Source organism: Sus scrofa, chromosome 16 (genome assembly GCF_000003025.6).
Source record: "Sus scrofa isolate TJ Tabasco breed Duroc chromosome 16, Sscrofa11.1, whole genome shotgun sequence".
Lineage (NCBI taxonomy): Eukaryota > Metazoa > Chordata > Mammalia > Artiodactyla > Suidae > Sus > Sus scrofa.
In genome coordinates, this window is record NC_010458.4 from 52,836,285 (window position 1) to 52,854,319 (window position 18,035).

Below are 18,035 nucleotides of genomic sequence, written 5' to 3' on the forward strand. Positions count from 1 at the left end.
AAACACTTAGGTGCAAACCTGGTTTATTGTGTTCTTTGGTTAAATACTGTTTCTACACCTTTTCAGAGCATTATAGGAACAAAGATAATGATAACTGTATAGAAAGACTGAAAACACATCTTTTGCTTTTTTAGTGCAAAGACAGAATTTACATTGTTTGTGCACTATTACAAATTCTTATAATTAGACCAGACTTATAAAAAGGTAGGGCTTTAGTTGTTGTTGTTGTTTGTTTTGTTTTGAAAAATAAATTCCCCTGGGCTGGCCAACATCACTGTCCTGGGACCTAGACCCACAAGAGTCTCTTTATGATAAGGGCTGCTCGGCACATGGTCAGAAGCTGGGTCAGCTCATCATGTCCAGACTGCACGACTCTGTGCTGCCATCACAGCGCAGGGCCTCTGCCACATCTCTTCTGAAGACAGAGAGGTTCTGGGTGAACCTGTGGGAAGAGGAAGAAAGGGTTGAGGGCAGTGGCAAGGCTAAGGCTGTGCGAGCCTCTGGATGATAAGCCACAGTGGCATTCAGGACCCTGGAGAGGGCCCCAGAGCCTGGCTGAGCGCCTTCCTCCCACTCTCATGGCCACTGCTGCTCTGCCAGCAGCTCCCTGCCTCTCCTTCCCCTCCCAGAAAACAAGGATTCCCAGGAAATACACTCTGGGGGTGCATTATGTGGTGATACTACTTAAGTATTATTTTTAAAAGTCAAATTACACAGAGATGGTCAGGAATATAAAGAAAAGAATGAAAGCTTATGTGCCAGGCACTGGTTGAGCTTCCATACAAATTCATTTAATCATCATGAGTCTTCCCAACTGCAGGCATTAGTCTCCTCATTTGTTTTTCTTTTTCTTTTTCTTTTTTTGTCTTTTTGTCTTTTGTCTTTTGTTGTTGTTGTTGTTGTTGTTTCTTGGGCCGCTCCCGAGGCATATGGAGATTCCCAAGCTAGGGGTTGAATCGGAGCTGTAGCCACCGGCCTACACCAGAGCCACAGCAACGCGGGATCCGAGCCACGTCTGCAACCTACACCACAGCTCACGGCAACGCCGGATCGTTAACCCACTGAGCAAGGGCAGGGACCGAACCCGAAACCTCATGGTTCCTAGTCGGATTCGTTAACCACTGCGCCACGACAGGAACTCCCTTTTTTTTTTTTTTTTTTTTTTTTTTTTTTTAGTCTCCTCATTTGTAGATGAGAAAACTGAACTCAATGCTTCAAAAAGAGGTGGCACTGGGTAAGACTTCCTGGGTTCAAATCCTCGCTCCACCACTTCTCGGCTGGGTGGTTTCGGATAAATACTTAACCCCTTGTCTGGGTGCCCTGCGTGAGTAGCTGCCTTACGGGACTGTGGGAAGAGAGAATTTACTGAGTCAGGTGAGATGATGCCTGTAAGTGCTCAACGTCCTGCCTGCCACGTGGGAAGCCCCCAGTCCTTGCCGGCGAGAATTCCCCCTAAACAGGGGGCTGAGTGACACCACTTCACAGAGCAGCTCAGGACGTGGTACTCAAATTCCCAAGCCTCAGGCGAAGCAATTTCCTCCCAGGGGCACCCAGGGAAGGGTTCCCCTCCCTTTACTAAATCTCTTCTCCTGGACCCCACCCCCACCCCCCTTGCCTGACAGAGGATCTTGGCCCAGAACAAGCAGTCAAGGGAACAGGTCCACAGAGCCCATCTGACTTGGCCTTGTGTTCCCAAAGCCCAAGGCTTTGGCCAGTGGCTATTGGGGTGATTAATAATTTGCATATCGAATGGGACAGCATTTGAATGCTACCAGTTTTTTCCCCCCATTTTTGGCTGCCTCGTGGCATATGGAGCTCCCAGGCCAGGCATCAGATCCTAGCTGCAGTCCAGACCTAAGCCCCAGCTGCACCAATGCCAGATCCTTAACCCACTGTGCTGGGCCAGGGATCGAACCTGTTGTCCTGGCGCTCCCAAGATGCCACCAATCCAGCTGCGCCGTAGTGGGAGCTCCTGAATGCTGTATCACTTTTATAAAAGGATGGGGCAAGTAGCCTTTTTTTCTGAAAACATTTTCTTTATCACTCATCATGCCTGTCTCTTTCATCAGAAGCTCCATGAGGGCTTAACAATTAGTTCCCCACTGGTATCCCCAATGCCTGGCACATAGCGGGTTCTCAGTAAAATTTTGTGAACTAAGTGAATGAATGAATGAAGGAACGGAGTTCAGGCACAGGTAATAAGTTTGGGTTCCTCTCACTAAACTCTCATTGGCAACTTAACGTTTTTCTGTTCTTGCAAGACCAGCCACTTTTAAAGGTCAGAGAGAGGAAGGAACTACTTCCTGTGAGGCATGTGTCCTACCTTCTGTCATTTAAACATCACAAGCAGCCATCACCTCTGTTACGCCTGTGAGAAAACTGAGGCTCAGAAAAGCTGACTGCCTCATTCACTGCCGCACGGCCTAGAAAGGGCAGGCATAAAATTTAATTCGGAGTCTGTCTGACCTCAAAGCCTCTACTTGTTCAAATGCCAGGAAGCCTTTCTTTGTCCTTCATAGCAGATTTAAACTTTCCTTCTTTTGAGCTTTTCCATTAGTTATTTTTTCTGTCCTTCTTGTTGGATTATAATCTTCTTAAGGGCAAAGGCTGCATTTTGTTCATTACCGCATAGTGCCTAGCGTGATGCTTGGAAGAAAGCAAATACCCAGCCATGTTTACTGGATGCAGCAAAACTGAGTCTAGGACTACAAGATATACCAGAAAAGCCACATCAGTGGGAGAGCTGCGTTAAGAAGCACAGTCCAGTACTTTGCCACGAACCTGGAACATCCGCCTCCCTCGGAGAAACTACCGGGCACTGCTTACCTGTCTCGGTTCTTGACAGAAAGGTTCTGCTCCACTCCTTCCATCAGGTTCCTGAAGCACTGGGCCAGGACCTCCTGCTTGGGGAGAGGCTGGCTGTTTATCAGACTTGCCCTCAGCTCACTGAAGTGCTGTTGGGAGACAGAACAAGCCTCAGAGCTCTGGCCTCAAACCTGGGCCTGGGGAAAGCTGTGGGGGAGGGGCTAGCCCAGCTCCGACATGCTCAGGGCTCCTGACTCTCCAAGCAGCTTTGGTCCAGGTCCACTTTGAACTTGAAGCCTTTAGGGGAAACCAAAGCAACAGAGACATTCCCGAGGATAAACTGTATTATCCCTGCTCATAAAAATCTCTCGCTCTCATTGTTTTACCGTCACGAACAGCTTAGGCAATGGAGTCCTCTCCTCTGTCGGGGAACCCAGCACACACAGGTCTTCCCGACTCATCAGTGCTAATCGCAGAGGAAGGGCCCCCGTAGGCTGGGGGAAGAACGTAACGAAAGGGCCCAGGAATCGCTGTTGGCCACCGAAGGCCAGGCCCAGGGTCCCTCCTCAGGCCTCATCCTCCTCCAGGGCTTCAGTGAACCACTCCTCAAACAACCCCAGGCTTTGTTCCAAGTCCCCGTCCTCTTGGGTTCGGACGGGTCTGTACTTCGGAGCTGGGGGCTGCAGGGGCTTGCTTAGTTCTGGGAGAGCTTTCCGAGCTTTTCCGACAAGGAAGATCCCTGTCACACCTGGTCGCAAAAGAGCTAGACAGCCCTTCTCCTCTGCTGGTGTCTGTGGGCTTTTACATGGACCGAGTCTTATGCTAAAAGCAGCTCCTAATCACTGGAAACAGCCTAATTTCAGCACAAAGACAACATTCTGCCAGTCATGTGTTTATCCTTCCAAGCCCAACAGCATGATATTTAATTTCCATGATACATTAAAACAGCTCACATCAAAAACACACATAATTAATATGTAGTCAGACTAATACTTAAATACTATATATATCAGAGGCATTACACGTAAACTACAGTGTCTTCCCGAACAAGATTGGGAATGCACAAAACTACTTATTTTTCCCTTTTATAATGATGCAGTGACTCACACCAAATAGAAAATTATTAGTTTTTCATCCCAAACCATGAAATATTGCCTCCATCAGTAAAGTATAATATTGTGATGTCATAAGCTTTTTCTAAACACTGAATTTGCCCTTATTCCCTCTCAATCATTTTAAAAGAACTGCTCTCTTTTATAGAGCTTGGATTTAAATCACAATAACACCGAGGGAAGATGAATGACAGTGCTATTGAATGTGGCTAAAATTGGATACTTCAGCACAGGTGAATGATGAGACAGCTCTTCTCTTTTTGATATATTTTCTTCTTCTATTAGTTTCCTTCCAAGGCTGGGATTTCAGTTTGAATTTTAATGTATGCGGCTGCCTCTAATCTCACTGTCTTTTTCCCCAGTACTATCTTATTGTACAGACAATTCATTCTCCTGAGCAGTAATGCACTGTTCCTACTGACTGCTGGGGAGACGGGGCGGGGTCAAGGGAAGCCGGAGAACTTGGGAGGCAGCCGGAGTGGCATGTGGACTTAAGGGCCGGAGGCTCAAGCTCCCAGATGAAGGATGCTGCCTGTGTGTAGGCCTGAGGGGCCGCTGCTACCACGGAGGGTCCAGGGGAGCCCAGATACAAAAGGGTGCCAAGGAAGGAGCAAAAGGCGTTGTTGCCCAGAATCTCCTGGAACAGGGGAAGGAGGGAGGGTGAGCCTGAAACACTGCGCGGGCTCTGGGTTCCAGAAAAGCTAGTCCTGAGGCCTCTGCGTAGCTGGGGAGGGACCCTCCGGGGGAATGAGACCTTGTCCCAGGGTGCTCAAGGTCGCAGCTCAAGCTCAGCTGGCTCCCCTGTCTGTCACTGTCACAGCGGGGCTGGGCGCATGGCTGCTGCCTCTTCCCCGTGGTCGCCCCCTGTGGCCTCGCTGCCATCACACCCACCTTCTCATCGAGCAGGATGAGCCCCAGCAGAGGCCTGGACACTGACCACTGGTTCCGACAGTCTTCGAAGACAATGGTGTTCATGAGGACGGACGTCATCTAGAAGACAGACTCACATGAGGACACTGACGCCTTGGCTCCAAGTGCCCCCAGGGCCAGGCCTCCCACGTGCTCACCTTCTACCCCCACATCTTGCCACTAGCCATGAGGGCTCTTCCTGGGCAAATGAACGGCTGGGACTCCGGAAGCCTGTAAAGCTGCCTGTAGGAACTCTTGGCAAAGACTCTCAGCTCCAAGGAAGAGTTCCCACACCCCAAGCTTTGGTGAGAACCTTCTGGGTGGGCACAGAGGCCACAGGGCTGAGAGGAGCAGGCCCTGCCTGTGACCTCGGATGTGCTTTCCTCTCTGCCGTGTCACCAGGCAAAAGCCCCGCTCACCTTCCCTCAGCCTCTCACTTTACCAAAGAGGTCAGGTCACGGAGGGGCGACATCTTTCCGCGACCCTCCAGCGAGGAGGACAGGTGGGGCGCGTCCCGTGTAAGCCGGGACGTCCTCCTTCCTGCCGGCTCGGGCTGCTGGTGCTCGCCCTTGCCCTCCCGCACTGGTTCACCGGTTCTCTCGCTCCACTCCTCCACTTTATACTCGTCTGTTCTCTTCAACTCCAGGTCTGCACGCCCCCGGGGAGGCGGTGAGAGAACACCGGCAGCTGCCGCAGCCTCTGTCCTTGAGGAGCTAAAAGCTTCCTGGGGCAGCCTACTCGGCAGAGAGGAGAGGAAATGGGGCCGGGCACAGCTGCTGTGGGCCTGCGGCGGGAAGAGGATGGCTCCGGGTCCTCGAGAAGCCTCCACAGAGAAGGTCATGTTTAAGGAGTTCCTCATAAGTGGGTCGTAACCGGAGAAAGCAGCACCAAAGGAGTCTGGGAACGAAGGGGGGTTCTGCAATGGTAAGGAACTTGCTGTGGCCGCGGAGAAGTGAGCGGGGCCAGAAGCAAGACCCCAGTGTGGGCTGGAAGTCCACGATGCACAATCTGGCAGTGGGAGCCAGTGCGGGCTTGCAAAGAGAGACATGCTCAGGAGTTCCCGTTGTGGTGTGGCAGAAATGAATCCTACCAGTATCTATGAGGATGCAGGTTCGATCCCTGGCCTTGCTCAGTGGATTGGGGGTCTGATGTTGCCATGAGCTGTGGTGTAGGTCGCAGACGTGGCTCAGATCTGGTGTTGGCTGTGGCTGTGGCTGTGGCGTAGGCTGGCAGTTACAGCTCCGATTCAACTCCTAGCCTGGGAACCTCCATATGCTGCAGGTGTGGCCCTAACAAGGCAAAAAAAAAAAAAAAAAAAAAAAAAGAGAGAGAGACAGACATACTCAGCTCTGTACTGAAGCATGATCCCTCTGGGGACACGTAGAGTGTGTGACTGTGTGGTGACACTAAAGGAAGGAGGTAAGAGATGAGGCTGCTGCAACAGTCCAGGCAAAGAGCAGTGAGGCATGCTGGGTCATCCATCCACGTGGAGCTAAGGCTGAGAAGTTTCTGCTTCTTGGAATCTTTACCTCCCACCCCTAAGCCCTTTTGTTTTCACTGCTTCAGAACGCCTTTCCCCAAAGGAGGGCAGGGGGAAATGGCAATTACGTGGCAAAGGCTAGCACACACACCACCCCTGACTACGCTTTGGTGACATCTGGCTTTGTCCTCTGGCATTTTTGCCATCCAGTTTACCCTGTGATCTCAGGCCAGTCCCTGAACCTCTGTCTTCTGTGTCTCAGGTTCATTAGCTATAGGAGGGAAATAAGAATTGAGTGCAGGAAGCTCTGAGAATCAAATGAGATGGTGGATATAAAAAGTGCTGTTGCAAAGAATAAAAAGTGTTATGAACATTTAAGGTGCATAAAAACAAGAGCAATGAGCTCTAAACATCTGCTGTTCCATTCGTCATCCTCCTAACAGTTAGGCGGCCGCAAATGAAATCTGCCTCTTCCACGTCTACTGTGTGTCCGGCGTCTCCGGGGAGAGGCTGGGTCTTAAGTCTGGCACACTGAACATCATTTGCAGATCACACATTTCCACATACAGTCTAACAAGCCACCCAAAGTCACAGAGCTGCAAATTAAATTGACAAGCAAAACGAATATCCACAGAGACAGTCTAAAATATTATGGGCTTCAAACTCTGAAGGCAGAATGGATATTTTAATGGAAAAGATTAAAGTTAGAGGCACCAAACTCCTCCAGTAACTGACAAAGCATCCTGAAGTGATGTGCCAATTACTTTCTACGGTTCTCTCGTGGATTCATTTGTCTGAATGCATGTATTTATGTCTGTAATAAGTAAGAGGATGTTTGAATAAAATACTTTTCTAAAAATAAAGTTGGCTAAAATGGATATTTTTTTTCTTTTTTGCTCTTCCGGAAAAATAGAAATGAGTGAGCAGATTTGCTCAAATGGCATTGACGTGGTAGCTCATTTCCAGAGTTCCTTTTTGCTAATAATCCTAGAGGATATGCGGAAATGGTTCCGGCAACGTGGCAAATTCCTTCGGACAAGGGCCCCCCTCTGGAAGAAGAGTGGTTGAAATGCTGTACACAATCCTGCTCCAGGTAGCGTGGAGTCTCTGGTGGGAGGCTCTCTGTTGTCACCAACTCAAAACAGCGCAAGACTGAAAGGAGAGCCCCTGGTGACCCAGCCCAGCCTGCGCTGAGTCACACACAGCACCATCCGTGTTCTGCACGAGGCAGGCTGCGTGGGCGGGCCCCCGCTCCCCCAACCCCTGCTCACTTCCTGTGGGGTTACAGCCACGACTGGCATGGCCATTTCACCTGTGCCCCATCCAGGCTGCCTTTTCCAGAGCCTATGTCCCCAGACTGCATCCATCATCCGCTGTATTACCCCAAGCAGCTCTTCCGCCCAACCAGCGAATGGACCACTTGGGAGGCAGAGTCATGGAGCTTGGTCCACTTAGGAAAACCAGACTCCACACTGTCTCAGGTACTTGCTTGTTTTCCTTCCTCCTTCCCACAGGCTTTGGCCTGAGTGTGTAGAACATTTCTCTCAATGGAGTGAAAGCGACATGGTGGGGCTGGCACAGCTCTGGAGCCAGTCAGAACTAAGGCCAAATCCGGCCCTGCCAATGAGCTAACCTGGGATGCTGGGCAGGTTGTCTCACTTCTCTGAGCCTTTCTTTCTTTACAAATGAGGTGGGGGTTATAAGAACTACTTTGGGGGACCGCTGTGAGGACTGACCTTCGTCCTTTACTCCAACTGTGCTTACCCTCCTGGCCTGAGCCCGTGGGGTCGCATGGTTCAAGGAAGCACCCCTTCCACGTTGTGCTTACGGACAGATAAACTAGATTGTATTCTCCTCACAGTCCTCTAACTTTACTGGGAGTTGCAGTAAAAAACAAAAGACAAAAACAAAACCCTAAAATAGAAAACAGTCCAAAAAACACTCCTCGTTGCTCTGGCACATGTGTGTATCAGGATGGGATTTTGAGTGACAGTATTTCTGTTGTTCAGAAAACCTATCATCTTCCAGATCAAACATGAAGCTCCTCTACAAATATCTGATCTGGAAAAACAAAACCAAACCATGTTGTGGTACACAGAGCTCTGTCTCAGCTCCTCTCCTACGGGTCCACCCGCGGTGGGAAACAGAGCCCAAGCACAAAGCAAGGCGGACTTCCCCACTCAGATTCGTGGGGTCACTCCTCCTACCGCGAGGTGGTGACTACACGCTCTCGCTTTAGATGCTTCCTGTTCTGTGTCCTGCTGACGAGGAATAAGCAAAGATGTGCTGGATGCTTTACTGACAGATGGGGAGTGTGGATGCTTTCTAAGGAAGCTGGAGGCTCAGTCGGTCTAGGAGCTGGGTGGAGGGGGATGGCTGGAGAGGCGCGGTGGAGTCTGCAAGCTTGCGTGGTGCTGGGACCAAAGGGGACTTGTCTTTGTATCTCCAGTGCCTAGCATGGTATCTGGCACCTAACAGAGGCTTAGGAATTAGCTAATGAATGACAGAATGAACACAGAAGTGAATGGGAAAGGATGAGAGTGAAATATCAACTAGAGTATAAAGAGCTCAACAGCTGCAAGGGGACTGTACGAAAACAGCAGAGACCTTCTGGCCTAAGTCTCGGGCTGAAACCTGCCCTGGGTAGAGGTCTACGTGAATACCCTCTTCATTTCCAAGGCTTTTGTGTGCAGAGCCGGGGGACCCTTCTCAGCCACCGTGGCCTCTCCAGCCAGCAGCTCGGCCGGAAGAGCCCTCGGAAGGCCTTTCGGGTGGCGAAGGCCTAAGGCTGAGGCACCATCTTTTCTGAGGACCAGCACCTCCGTCTGAGAGGAAGCTGTGCCTGGTGAGTTTTCTCGCTGCCCGACAAGAACAGATACCTTGACGGAGGGCCCCGGGGGGCTCAGCACTCTGGCAGGCACACACGCACCCCTGAGGGCGATCTTGTCCCCAGTTCACAGACTAAGGATCTGATGTCCTGAGCAGGTACGTCACTCGCTCAAGGCATCACAGCTGTCAGCTGCCCCGGCGGTGAAGTGGAACCTGGCCACATGCACAGGTCTGCCTGGTCCAGAGGCTGCCGCCTGCCACCCCCCGGGCTGTGTGTGAGCTGAGACCAAGACTGCCACCAGTGGAGACTGCAGCAGCGTGTCTGGCCCCCACTGGAGAGTCTGGTGGTGTGAGAGGAAGGGCTAGTTGGTGGGCCCCCCAGATACGCCACCCACGTGGATCTCCTCCGTTCAGCCACCCTGCCACCTGATGATGAGTCAGGCCGCCGCTGAAATGCCCGTGATCAGAATCCTGGGCAGTGGGTGGTTCCTGGTGAGTCTGCAGCAGACCTTCCTGCCTCCCTCCTAGAGCTTCTATAAATTTGGTTAAGGTATTTTCAGCCTCTCAAGATGAACAACAGCAGACATACTGTTAATTAATTAACAAAATCGACTGTCTCTGGAAAATGGCCTATTAAACCACTGGTTTCCCTCCCACCAAAAAGTACCACACATACATTGATTTAAATTAATATTATCTAAAACATTAGTAAATTAAGCTAATTTCCTTCAAGTTACAATACTCCCCATAAAGTGAATACTTTCCTTTTTCTCTCTCTCTCTTTTTTTTTTTTTTGGCCGCGCCTGCAGCATGTGGAAGTTTCAGGGCTAGGGATAGAACCCGCACTGTAGCAGTGACCGAAACTGCTGCAATGACAACACTGGATCCTTAACCTGCTGCGCCACAAGGGAACTCCACGAACACTTTTCATTGTCAGTGTTCTTCGAGTGTATTGAATAATGAAACTGCAAAACGTTCCACAGAGTCTAAGGAATAGATGAAAAAAAGTCAAACTCCTCTCTCCTGCTCCCCACCTGACTCGTAAAGACAAAACTGCCTCATGTGATGATACAAATATGGGCTCAAATCATGACTATATTCAGGGAACTTCAGCTCTTCCCTCTCGTCTCGGCCTCTTTGCTCAGGGTTGCCTGACTCTGCTGCCTGTTGATCGGGGAAATGGAAGATTGGAACGGGCTAGAGTGATCTATCTTCTTCAAAAGGTGGTGGAAGGAGGGCTTTGACAAAAGAAGGACAGACCAACGGAAAGAGGAGAGACCAAAGACAAAGCGTCCCTGTGCCTAGATCAAGGTGGAAAGGGGAGGACAAAGCAAGGGTGGTCAGAGCTGCTCCCCGGAGGCTGCGTCTGCAGAGTGGGGTGTCTTAATGAGAAGAGGAGGTAGGACACAAAATTACACGTACTGCTGGCCACGCCAGATGGATTCTGATGCCATGTCAGTGTTTTGAGGAACAACCAATAAATGCATCGAACACTCAAGAGCTGCTTCTGAGTCTCAGGAATCCTCTGGCACATGTACCTGGCCTCTCAGACGGCCACTGGTGGGCGGGCGGGGGGAAGAGACGGGTCCTAATAACACCAATAAAAAACAAAACAAAATGGAAACACCCCAAAACGGTAGCGTGTGGATGGTATAGTAGAATCCGAGAAAGCAGAGAAAGCTCGTGCCGTCGCCACAGCCATCCCTCCAGAGCCCCGTGCCCTGGCTGAAGATCCAGGATCTGGAAGAAGCCGAAAGCTGCCAAAGGAGGAAAAGCTTCCAGATTTTTCAGCGCTTGAGGAAGTAAGGGAGTTGCTGTCACTACCAAGCGCTGTTCCTGAGGCCACGTGCACAGCAGATATTGAAATGCGATCCTCCTCAAATTAGATACTAGTCATCTTTAGGGAGAAGGAATCAATTGTTTCTTCGTCTGCTGTCTACCCGTGTGATCTTAGTGGAATGTTATGGAAAAAATGAAAGTAATGGACAAATCAGCATATATTTTTCTGCCTGGATTAACTAAGCCTCACCATCTAAGTTACAGTAAATCTTTTAATAGCTGCACACATTCCTAAATTCTCATAGTGTCTTTGCAGCCTTACAACAGAAGCAAGTATTTAGCACTTCGATTCAAAAACAAAAACAAAATGCAAGATGAAGTGAGCCTCTTTTTAAAAGAAACAAGACTGCAATCAATTACAGGTGACCCAATCTCCTCTAAAAAATCATTTGAGAGTCCTTGGCCTTTGTATAATGCTAAGCTTTGCTTAAAAAAAAAAAAAAGGCAAAAAAGCTTCTTACCAATACTGGTACTGCGGGACTGGTTAACTCAGCTGGCTGTGGTCGTATATTAGCCCTGCATATGCCTCGCATCTCAACTAAGAGCACTCTCCTCCACCCCTCCTTACCAAAAGTTAAGGGAGGCTTTCTCTCCAAGTGATAAATTGCCTGGAATATTTAAAAACCCTTCCACCCACTGTAAAATCTGAGGACATACACAGCCCAGTTTTGCTGTTGTTCAATTTCCTCCATTACCAACATTACCCCTAGTTCTCAAAACATTCATTTTAATCATGGTTTATTGGGGAAAGAATTACCTGCCAGTCTCCTCGCTTATAAGAAAGAAGATAAAGTTGGAATGAAAGTTCAGGATTAATTAATTGAGAGTACTGCATGCGCTGTGTCTATTCTGAATGTTACAGTGCACATCACAATGAAAACAGTTTTATTTTCCATGGTTGAAATAAATTACAATAAATAATTCATTTCAATGGCAGAGATGTACTGGAGAGCAACAGCAACAAAATTGACTACACTACACTGTGAGTCTCATTCCTGAATCTTCATTATCCATTTGAAACTTTTTACGAGTAGTAAATCATATTTCAAGTGGCTGCAGATCTCATAAAGCAGCTTGCTGCATTAAAATAAAACCAGAAAACCTGGGGCCCTGGGCGGCTGCAGGGTTTGCCACTCAGCATTATTTGGGAAACCCTTTCTCACTCCTCTCCTCTTGCCAACATTGAACGAAACGCTTTTCAATTTGATGTAAAAATTAAGCATCACTTGTCAAAAATATTATCTAAATTTCCTCTAGGTAGGAATGCTGGGAAAATGTGTATGTAAAGGAATGGCTTTCAATGCCGAGCCATTTGTATTCCAGTGACACTGTTATTCCTAGCTCATGGGCTATTGCCCCGATGACTGCCCTACATTCAGGTTCTAGAACTTCAAGGGCCTATACGAGCCTCTGGGAGGGGGGTCCCCCAAATGAGTGAACACATGTGCAAGCTCAGGAGGGACTAACAAAAGCAGATGTGCTATGTTTTCCGTCTAAAAAGACCAGCCTATCATCAGGATAGCTAATATCTCACTTGAATCTTAAAAGACCCATAGAGCATCACTGGGAAAGGAGGCTATCTTAGGAAGGGAAAATAAAACGAGAAAAGGAACAGGAGACAGGGCTTGGCATGTCTGAGGAACAGGCGGCCTCTGTGCAGGAGGCTTTCGAGAGAGACCTTCTCTGGAGTGGAAGCGGGTGGAGCTGAGGGGGAGGAGAAGACGGGGCGGAGGCCAGGGTCATGCTCAAGGCAGGACTGAGTCTGGGCCCGCAGGTAAAGGGCAGCCTTCAAAGGACTCATGCTGCGGCCTTTGACTGAGAACAACAGCTGAGGGGAGGGTGGGCAACGGCAGCCACGGGCGGGCACCGGAGGCGAGGTGACACGCTCAGATGCTGCTGCAGCATCCAGCGGAGAGGCGACAGGGCCTGGGCAAGGCTGGGGTAGCAGAGGCACAGAGGACCGGTCAGAATCCTTGATGCTGTGTCTCCTTTTCTTCTCAGGTAATGAACTCGTTCCAGGAAATACAACCTGACAGTTTGCTCTAGGTAAGGTATACCTAATCTACAGCTATAGGTAAATTTATTTTTATTTTTTTTGCTTTTTAGGGCCGCAGGTGCGGCATATGGAAGGTCCTAGGCCAGCAGTCGAATTGGAGCTGCAGCTGCCAGCCTACACCACAGCCACAGCAATGCCAGATCTGAGCCGTGTCTGTGACCTACAGCACAGCTCACGGCAGCACTGGATCCTTAACCCACTGAGAGAGGCCAGGGATCGAACCCACGTCCTCATGGATGCTGGTCAGATTCGTTTCCTCTGAGCCATGACAGGAACTCCCACTATAGGTAAATTTTGAGCTTTAAGACCATGGCCTCAGATGTAAGACAGCAATGGAGAGAAGGGGCTGGAAGCTCGACTGCCCCGCAGTGCCACATATAGCGGCGAGGGGGCTGCGGTCTAGCAGACCAACAGTCCCACAGTGAGTTCAGGGGATAAGGAGCAGTGACAGGAACCCCAACCAGTGCACATATATATGCATGACAGAGATGACTATAAGCACATGTTTATATTAAATATTCAGTGATCAAGTAAACTCTGAGACCATTCAAAATCAGGGAGGGGAGCGGGAAACAGCAAGCTACTTTACTGAACAGTCATCACAACATTTCCCAATGACTATCCTATTTCACGACAGAACAACATAAGGCACGACGGCACGAGGGCATCTCATGCAGTCATCCAAGCAGAGTGCAATGAATATTGTCTTTCATAATAAACACATTATCCCTGCAGTAGGGGGTTCGAAGTTTCATTGCCTCTCATCTGTCACTATGTTCTCCCTGATGTCCTTAAGGGATCTGGTTAGATGGACCTAAAAATCATCACACCCAACACTGGACGATTATTTTACTTATCACGTTCAAATGATGTTGTGTGAGGAGAGAAAAGTACGTTTTTTGAAAATGCATTCGGCCCTCAGAAGCGTTTTCCATTAAAGATCAGTCTAGGGTTCACGTCTGAACCACAGAAGGAGGCACACTGCCTTTCAGATTCGAGGGCTTGTATTTTCAGCTGTCTAAACGGCATTCAGAGCGCTGGCCAGGAGGAGGGGAGATGAGTCAAAGACGCTACCGAAACCCGGACGCTCTTCTGACCTAGTAATTACATGGGGAGCCTGTGGAACGGCAGGGAGAGGAAGTGCTGGGGACAGAACCTCATTCCTTGCTTTATTTGGACATTTACTGCCATGTACTTTGTGCCTGGCTCTGTGTCAGACTCTGGGGACACCCAGGTGAAGAAGGCACTGTCCCAGCCCTCAAAGAGCTCACCGTCAGGTAGGGGAGGTGATACACTGCTTATGTGACAACACGTATAGCAAGTGCCACCAGCAGCAGCCTGCACGGGAGGCTCTGAGAGACTGCAGGAGGCTGACTCTGCCGAGGCCTGGGGGGCAGGCAGGGAGGGCTTCACAGGTGACATCTGGGCGCTGCAGGGACTCGACAAGGCCTGATAGGGAGTGAGGTGGGAAGAAGGGCAGCAGGTGCAAAGGTCTGGAGAAGCGTCTGGGGAATGGCGGCCAGTTCTGTGGGACCTGAGAGGGTGGGCGAGGCTGCTTGGGCAGGCGGGGCCGGAGCTCCTGCAGGGCCTAGTAGTGTGTGCGAGAGAAGGCAGCATTATCCTGCAGGAAACGGGGTACCGACTAAGCTGAATGCCTCCGGCAGCGATGTGCAAGGGCAGCTTCTCCAGGGCCTGGAGCCTTTAGGAGGCCTGAGCCACGCGTTCCCCCAAGAAAACGCAGCTTTTTCCTGTTCCAGGATTGGGAGGCCGCAGACACAGAAGGCTGGGGGCCTGCTTGGCTCCTGGGCCTCCGTCAGAACAGGTCTCAGCCCCCGTCTTGCTGGCTCTGCTGCCACGACCCTGAGAAATGGCACTGCCATCGCTTCCCTTGGCCCACAGCACATAACTTAATAGTGTCCCCTGTCAGCAATGGTTCTCTTCGTCAGGAAGCTTTTTATTGAAGTTCAACCTTCATTTTCCCTTTCTTAATATTATCCCATTATGCCAATACTCCATTGTGCCATGCTAAGTAATTCCCTTTCCTCTTTGGCATTTACATCTTCCAAGTATTTATAGACTTATCAAATGCCCCATTTAGTTGTCACTTAGGCAGGCCATACATATTTAGCTTCCTTAATCTGGCCCCATAAGCCGGCCCTTCCATTCTCCTAAATCACTCGAGTTACTTTCCTCCAGGTTTCTGTCAATTTGTTTCCAGCCTCTCGGTAGGTAACGCAGGGGGGTCGGCAGAAGAGGGGGTTGGGGAGGGAGGGCTTCTCCCTCTGAGGGTGAGAAGAGTGCATCGTTTGCTGAGGGCGGAACTGCTCCCCTAAAGTACAGACTCCAAAGCAGGCCAGGCCTCTAGAGAAGCTATGAGCCCCTTTTTTAGTGACTTGTTTCATCTGCACACGCTCAGGTCAAAACTATTCCATCACTACCTCTTCCGTGCTAGGTGCACGCACGCAACACGTCCGTGTTGAATACCTACTGTGTGTCAAGAACTGTGCTAAAGGACCTCTCCTTCCTTCTTTTCTCCCTCCTTCTTCATTTCGTAGACTTATTTGTTGCTCAAAGAACTACTGAACTCCTACTACGTGATACAGAATTGAATAAAATGCGGTCCCTGTGGCCTTAAGGAGCTCATGCAGCCTAAGTAAGTATATTATTAATCTCTTATTGCCCACCCATCAAGTTGTTTCCTTCCAATCTTAAAGGTCGCAGAGAAATCTTACCTAAATGCACTCAACTCTAATTGACGCTTTTAGTTCCCGGAGTGGAACTTCTTTGTCCCATCTAAAACGAGATGCCACATTAAGTATGGGCATTAACACAGAGCTCTTGCTTAGCGTTTTCTTTCTGGTGGGTCTCTCTGGGGCCTGAGAGATTTCTCTCCAGGCCTTGCACTTCCCACTGCCTCTTCTTAGCGTTCTATGTTCATAAGACCTCAACGCTTGAGTATTTTTCTTTTCCATGATGCCAGTGTTCCAAGTTATGGGGTAACTGGCTGAGGGAGTGATGGAATGGGAGACATCCAAGTCCTGGCTACAGTCTTGGGGGCTCTGGGCATGAGACCATAGGAGGCAACAGCTCAGCTGCCTGAGTTCAGCGAGGTGCAGAATTCCCCTGGCTGAGGTGCTGCCGTCCTCAGGGAGGTGGAGTAGCTGTTTCAAGGACATGGTTAGGAAGTAGCATAACTGGGATTCAAAACCAGCTACTCTGACTGCAAAATCTTTCTCTGATTGTTATAAGGTACGGAGTCCTCAACAAATAGAGAATTTTCAGTTAAACAGCTTTGATCAGAGGATTTCTGGAATTTCATCAGCTGAAAAAGCACTAATGTTTGAATTTTCCTAATAAGCATGACAAGGGATACAGAATTAACACGCAAGAGTCCTTTCGGGCTGCAAAGCATACAGAGCAGCATTAGCTCATGAGAGAACTGAGGATTAAGGAGCTTTCACCTTGTTCTTAAGTAATGATTAGATTGCAACCAGATAAGAAGCCTTCCTTAATACAGTATATAAGCTCATGGCTGCACCAATGGCTACTGTTAGTTACAACTTGCAAGAGTTAAGACAAATGAATACAAAGGCTGACTTCACATCTCCAGCACGCTAATATACTTTGGGAAAAGTTCGCATAATTTACCCTTCAAGTAAGTACTATGTGAAAAATCAGTAATAACTGTAAAATGAATAAATCATGCTATCATTAAGCCAACCCTCACTTTATACTGTGCCATTCTTTCAAGAAACTCAAAGAGTTTCTAATACCATCCACGAAGCCACTCAGAGAAATGAAGGCAGGGGAAACCTGTCATTTATCCTGCTGTCTCCCTTGGACAGGGTTGAATGGGTAAGAAATGGCAGGAAGGAAAGGTAGGTTAAGGCCCAGGAAAGGCTTGGTATGGCGAAAACTGTAAATTCTGGAGACAAGAAAGCCTTAGTTATATTCTAGGCACTGCTATTCAGTGGCTGTGTGTTTTCAGGCAAGTTATTTAGCCTCTCTGAACCTCTGCATACTTTACCCATACAGGTACCATGGGATTAAGTTTGCTGGTGTATCGATACTCTCAAATTTAAAAAATATCCATACTGACCCTATCTGCCCATTAGGGTTGTTGTGAGATTTAGAAAAGACATTAGGGGAGTTCCTACCATGGCTCAGTGGAAACGAATCTGACTAGCATCCATGAGGATGCAGGTTCGATCCCTGGCCTCGCTCAGTGCGTTAAGGATCCTGCGTTGCTGTGGCTGTGGTGTAGGCCAGTGGCTACAGCTCCAATTCGACCCCTGGCCTGGGAACCTCCATATGCCAAGGGTGTGACCATATAAAGACCAAAAAAAAAAAAACAACACCAAAAAAACCCCCAAGATATTAGGTAGGAAGACATTCTATGGATGGAAAGAGTTATGACATTTATTTTCATTCTTGCTACTGCAAGGTAATGCCTGGAGTAGGTATCACTTATTCTTAAGCCAGAAAGATCAGTTTCAGGCCAAGACTACAATCCACACCACACCCTGCCCACATCCAGTTTTTGAGTACTTGTGATCTTAAGAATGCTCGTCACAGAAAGAGCTCTAAGGAAGGCAGAACACACGGATGGGACCAGGAAGACATAAGTCATCCGGCTGAAGTCATGGCCTTAAAAATCAAATCATCTTGTGCAATGAAGTCCTGGGCTTGGGATTTCCTGGAAAGGATACTTTTCACTGTTTATATTTATGAACAGCAGGGATATGGACAGGGATAGAGGCCTTAAAAAGTGGTACCTGCATACTGTTTTTCAAAGTGAAGCCTTCTTTTACACAGTTATTGAATACCTTCTATGTGCTAGATGAATCTGTTCCCATGACCATACCCAGTGTGGTTCATTCTGTCCTCACAACTTCCCTGAGTCAAGAATCCTTTGGCTTTGAGGACAGCGACCACTGCAGACAAAACTTAGGCCTAAAAGGGGTGCCTCTGGGACCCCTATACTAGGCAGCGCAGTCAGGCTTCT

The 18,035-nt window shown here is 48.9% G+C and overlaps 1 protein-coding gene and 1 long non-coding RNA gene across 4 annotated transcripts in view; one reads left to right on the forward strand and one right to left on the reverse strand.

Moving 5' to 3' along the window:
- RANBP17 (RAN binding protein 17) overlaps positions 7–18,035 on the reverse strand; it is a 323,866-nt gene continuing 305,837 nt past the window's right edge. For all 3 annotated transcript variants that reach the window (XM_021076681.1, XM_021076682.1, XM_021076680.1), the window contains 3 exons: positions 4,809–4,907; positions 2,827–2,954; positions 7–442 (listed from right to left, as the gene is read on the reverse strand). In XM_021076681.1, coding sequence (XP_020932340.1) covers positions 346–442; positions 2,827–2,954; positions 4,809–4,907 — 324 coding nt within the window. In that variant the 3' untranslated portion in view covers positions 7–345. The remainder of the gene's footprint in view (positions 443–2,826; positions 2,955–4,808; positions 4,908–18,035) is intronic.
- Positions 12,381–16,685, forward strand: LOC110257228. The gene is made up of 2 exons (XR_002339548.1): positions 12,381–13,020; positions 15,586–16,685. It is a non-coding gene; the product is annotated as an uncharacterized LOC110257228 (long non-coding RNA).